The sequence below is a fragment of the Schistocerca cancellata genome, chromosome 11 (assembly GCF_023864275.1).
Source record: "Schistocerca cancellata isolate TAMUIC-IGC-003103 chromosome 11, iqSchCanc2.1, whole genome shotgun sequence".
In the NCBI taxonomy this organism is placed as follows: Eukaryota; Metazoa; Arthropoda; class Insecta; order Orthoptera; family Acrididae; genus Schistocerca; species Schistocerca cancellata.
The window spans coordinates 58,126,931-58,132,930 of record NC_064636.1 but is presented as its reverse complement, the minus strand read 5'-3'; the positions used below and the strand labels follow the sequence as shown (position 1 = coordinate 58,132,930).

Genomic DNA, 6,000 nt, shown 5'->3' with positions numbered 1-6,000 from the left:
TAGTGACACAGCTTGAAACCTGAAGAAGTATGTTCAAGGAATGTTATGTCTGAACTTTATCATACTTGTGAAAATGCTTTTATTAGTTGATGCTATATGATACAATGCTACATGATACAGTGCAAAGTAATGAATACAAACCTTATAAAATCTTTAATGTGTTTAACCCATACTGCCACACTATTTGTTACACCATGTACAGCTACTATGCACTCTCTCCAGTATTTGAGAACAAGAGCATTTAGTGCCTTGCAACAAACTTCCCACATAATATCAAACCTTTATATAAATTTCTCCTTTACACCCCCCACAAGGTGATGAAAGGGAGAGGGGGCAGAGGGGGGGGGGGGGGGGGGGGGGAAGGTTTATCGCTCACTACATTTTTGCTTTTTATGCAGTAAAACTGTAAAAATTCATGACATTTAAATTTTTGCTACTCAATGTTCCTACCAAATTATATCGCTGTACAACACACAACAGTGAAGAGATGGGGAGGGAGGGAGGGAGGGAGGGAGGGAGGGAGGGAGGGAGGGAGGATGAGATGTACTACTCTAATTCTTATGGAGCTTCCAGAGATCGGAAGGGCACTCAGATAATTAAGTTAATTGCTCTTTGAAAAAAAAATGGCATTGATTTGCAGTGCATTATTATTTGCTGCATGGGAATTAAGAGGTTGTTCATTGTTTTAGCTGTACTCAGCTGAAGACTTGGGCCATTTTTAGTATTTATTGTGTTTATTTTCACTGTTTCTTGGTAAAGTATTTTCATTGGCATACACAAGAATATTTATCTTGCTGTTAATAAAAAAATTACTAATTTCTAATGGGGCTTTTTTCCACTGGTAAAAATAAGTTCAGGTTACAGCACACACAAAAGATGAACTTGGATTTAAATACTCACATATGAACACTAATAAATTAAAAGCTATAAATTCTCAAGTGTATTAACTGATTCAAAAATAATAAAAGAAACAACTGTTTGCGAAAAAAAATTGGAATGGATTTGCAGTGCATTATTATTTGCTGCATGGGTGTTAAGAGGTGTTCATTGTTTTAGCTGTATTCAGCTGAAGACTTTGCCATTTTTAATATTTATTTATTGCATTTGATTCCAAAAGTGAGTGCAGGCCATCACTGCTGCAAGAGGTCCCGCATGTAGGAGAGCAATGCGTTGGGGCGCCCCTGCCTCTCCAGCAAGTCATTTGTTATTGACTTCCAGAAGAAATCCAGGTGGACGAGCTGACACTTGATGATGTTGCTGTCCATTACAGACATTCTGAAAATGAAATATTTGCACGTGTTACCCGAGACTTTTTCTAAACATCTACTGAAGCTATCAATTTACATGATCTTTTCCCTATTTGCCTGTAACAGGTAATAACATATTTTACTGTTTACACAATATGACACTTTTAGTATATTTAGATATTGATTACCTTTTTCAGTTCATACAATAATAATAGCGTGATTGCTGAGTGGAGGCTACAAATACAAAGTTCTGTGTGTCAGTCCTAAACCATTCCTAGGATTTTTTCTGTCACTTATTTCTTTCACCTGTACCAGTGTTTGTTAACCCTTGAGCACGCATGGGGCATACTTTGTACACATACACAAACTTTAGCTATCTTTATGTTACCAAGATAAACATGTACGAACAAAATCACAGTTTAATCTTAGTTTCGTTAAACAGTGAATAACTCGCATGAGCTAAGTCACTGTTTAATTAAACAACAATAAAATAAACTTTATCTCACTCTGTTGCTATGTACAAGAGTTACCTCTCAGCAGTGACCCCCACTTGAAGGATTTAACAGTGCAGTTGCATCAGATTCCAGCCATCCGCTTATTTGATTAATTATTTTGTAGACCACTGCCTCACTGTAAGATTGTGGTGCTAGGTGGGAGTCTGGGTCATTTTCTTGCAGGAGCATAAGTTTCTCATCTAGCTCACTGTTCATTGTATATTACTGCTGCGCACTTGGACATATGACAGCAGAACTTAGCACTTTCTTAACTGAAGCAATAATGAAAGAACAGGCATTGGCTTGCAACTGTAAAACAACAATGGAATGATACAAGACAACGATGTTTGTGGATGGCGCACTTTCTATAGGCACACCTGGTTGAGGGTTAATATGAGGTCTGCCATAATTTGGAGTCCACATTAAACTATACGGCCCCCCTCAACTAGCTGGGAAGTCAGTTCAGAGGGCAAAAGAAGGCAGTATGACAACGCTTATAAAAGTACAATAGTGTCAACTTCAGATTGGCAGTTTTACTACTACTACTACTACTACTTACTACTACTACTACTACTACAGTGATTTAAAAGTAAGTTCCATTTGGCTGTAAACAAAAACTTGCATGAAAAGGAATTTATTATATATACACCTTGAAACTACAGCTTTCTACTATTATTCAACAAAGTCACCATTTAAATTTCACCATTAGTCACTGCATTTCACTAATTTACAAATCATCATTCACAAAATTCTGCCACCTGGGTGCCTTTCCAAGTTTGCTGTCATCATCTAAGTTCTGTGATGCGTGCCACATCATGTGACCGAAGAGATGAAATCGTTTGGCACAAAGTCTGAGCTGTGTGGCAATGATCAAAAATGTCCCATTTGGACTGTTTCAAAATCCCTATGGAGTTCTTTGAGCAAGCATTGCGGGGACAAGCATTGTCGTGCAAAAACGCAACACCGAATGTCAGCGTACAGTGACTTTTATTCTGAATGGCTTGCCTAAGTGTCTTCAAAGTTTCACAGTATACAGCTGAAGCAATCATCATTCCACACACCCTCGGCATCCCAAAAAGCATAGCCGCCATAGTATACCTCAATGACAAAGTTTGGCAAACTTACTTTGGCTTGCACGAAGAATTTGTATCCCTGCATGTCATCAACTACTGTTCCGTTCCGGCACTTACGTATGCCACGCAGTCATCGTTTTCAATTCTCTTCAAAAAAATCTCCTGTGTTGAACCACGAAAGGAAGTGCAAGACAAAGCCCATTCATTTGGTTTTGCGAACTTCTGTGAGAAATTTCAGTAGCCACCGAGTACAGAACATTCAAAAGCAAAGTTATTGGGGACAACCTCGTACAAACAATATGATAAATTTGCAGGGATTGTTCAAAAAATTCAGAGATGGTGAATCTTTGATTTTCACGAATTGTTCATAAATTTTCTTGAAAAAATCATTTCTCACAACAGAAGATCTACCTCTCCTCTCTTCATCCGTTCATCCGGTTAGTTTGTTCTACCACAAAATAAAAAAAATAAAAAAAGGTCTGTCCCACTGCCACTCAGCGCCTTCACTCGTTCATCTGGACCATATACAGTTCACGGCTGATGAATGTCTGCTGCTGTAACATCTTGCACTGAAACAAATCTGATTACTGTTCATACTGCGCAGGATTTATTATTACAGTGCTTGTATTTTGAGGTTGTAAAAAGCTAATCCACTTAAGACAGAGGTTCATAGTTCCACAGCTGGACACTTCCTGAATCAAAGAACATGCAGATGTGATGATGTTAGCACTCTCGCACAAATACTAGTGCCACGCTAGAATGACAGTTACTTTCTGAAATGGCCTCGTACAACAAAACAACCATGACAACTATACCGGTTACCTATAAAATCTCATCAAAAACACTATTTATTTCGGCAGAATGACAACTCTCCAATTAATGAGTATCGATATGATTTTAGAAGAGACAGATTACATTCAGAGCAGATTCTCAACTTAAGTCAACATAATGTATCTGAAAAGAAACCCTAAAAATTATTAAATCACTTTTACTCAACTCAAAAAAGCCTGTGACGCAGTCAGTATGAAGCTGATGTTTGAAATTCTGATGAACTGGGTTTAGACAGTGTAACCCCTGCTCTAATTAAGCAAATGCTAACAGACATCCATTCTAAAGTAAAATTTACAGGTGAAACTTCTAGAAGGTTTGAGACTGAAATTGGACTGACGGGCAGATGGTATCTCCTCACTGTTCTGAAACTATTTTCTGGAAAAAGTGTAAGAGAATGGAGAATGTCATTAAGAGAAAGCCAAATTAATGAGGGAGTTAGATTAGGTTACGAAAGGAACAACCTACAAATAAACTATCTAGCATTCGCAGATGACCTAGATATTTTCCAAACTTAATGGTAACAACCATTAGACAGATGGAACTGCTGAAAAAGTAGGCTTACGGAGCTCCTTTGAGAAAACCTGATTTATGACAAACATTAAGGCTGCCACCACTAAATATGGAAAAACTGGGAGGAGTAACTGAACAAGAACGAAGAAAGGATCCATTGAAGCAAAAGTTAATAAGAGGGGAAACAGTGTACTACCTCAGTACACTTGTGTGTAACAAGAAATCAATGTACCTCGATGCTTAACGTAACACATTGTAGTCGGGCTACAGGGACTGCTGCAACCCCTTATACGTCTTACACTTTTGCACCTTTTTGCATGGCTCCTGACCAAAAGATAAGGTTTGTATTGTCACTCTATATCTCAACATTTGTTTAAAGTTTTTTGAAAGATATCACATACTTACAGAATAATCATATTTTGAAAACTGGAAAGTTCAGAAGTAGGAAAAAAGTTTGTAATTGCAATAAATCAGAATTTATTATAAAATAAATGTACAAAACTATTTCACTGAATTTACACAATTCTTTTCATTGAGCAAAATTTGTCTGTGTGGTACTGTTTGAAACAGTCAGGTAGACACAATCCTACACTACATTCTTCACACCACCATCTGGTCTCTCTGGAAGTTATCTTATTTTGCCTCCACAATTTGGAAATAGTTGCTGCTGCGTAGTGGTTTGTTTCTGTCTCTGTGTTTATGACATTTGCGTCAATTAAGACACTTCAACAGTCAAATTCAGTGTTTTTGGCGTTCAAAGGTGCCAAGACATCACTTACGTCTTCGAAGAGTGTTAACTGATATTGATCATCATCATTTACCCACACAACAATGTTGCTTTGGGACTCCTGCTGTTGTTGTATTCTGCCTCTGCCTCATTGAATGGGAGCTTCACACTCTTCTAATACATTTGATGGTCCATTTTCATTTTCATAGCACTCATTACCTTCCAAATAAATGATATGAGTCAGTGAAACTGCCAATAATGTAATTGTGATTCCTAAACACAAGGACTGACCATTATAATTACCATCTATTCCAGAAGAACAATTTTCAGTTTCAAACCCATCACCATCAATTTCAAATCCAGATTCTTCAATCAGCCTCAGAATTCCATCTTCAGTCAAACGTTTGTGATAAAGAGAACAACAGAAGCACACAGCAAGAACGAATGCGCGGGAATTGTTTTGGTGCCTTTTTTGAGTCACATAGTGATTAGAGGAGGCAGGAACACCATCTAGCAGTCGTCCAATGTACTACAAGTACGAAAAATCCATTCCAGATGTCACCGCACAGATATAATGTGCAGCAACCTGCAATAAAACTCTGGGGGCAGCACTCGGAAATTCTCCGAGCACCGACTGTAACAGCAATAAATGCGCACTCGTAGTTCCTGAGGGCAGCAACCGGAATGTGTTAACACTATAATGATTCGCGCAGACACACTTTATGCAGCAGAATATTTAACTCTGAACAAAAAGGTGACAATGGAAGCACTAGAAACCACTGAAAGAAAATAATATATAAAATTTTGGGAGTTTTTAACCACACAAAAGAGGTCATAAGTGACCTTTATAAACATAGTGAAAAAAATTACAGACATGATTAGGAAAAGAAAAATGGTTTTCTCTGGCCACATCGAAAGAATGAATCCAAACAGACTGACAGTAAGACTTTACTTATTTTGGTCAATTAAAGACAGATAACACATGGTGCGAAGACATTAGAAGACACACAAGCAAACCCCGTTTTACTCCATGACTGCCACTCAGAAAGAAACTGCAAGATTCTAAAGGTCACCATGAAAAACCCAAGAGAAGATTGGAGCCACTTGGACAGAAAAGG

General features: G+C 37.9%; 1 protein-coding gene across 3 annotated transcripts in view; it reads right to left on the bottom strand.

The window, feature by feature from the left end:
• Positions 1-539: 539 nt before the first annotated feature.
• Positions 540-6,000, bottom strand: part of LOC126108708 (uncharacterized) — a 68,478-nt gene continuing 63,017 nt past the window's right edge. For 2 of the 3 annotated variants that reach the window (XM_049914027.1, XM_049914026.1), the window contains exon 6: positions 540-1,275. In XM_049914027.1, the coding sequence (XP_049769984.1) occupies positions 1,131-1,275 (145 nt within the window). In that variant the 3' untranslated portion in view covers positions 540-1,130. The remainder of the gene's footprint in view (positions 1,276-6,000) is intronic. The other variant, XM_049914025.1, reaches the window with a different exon arrangement.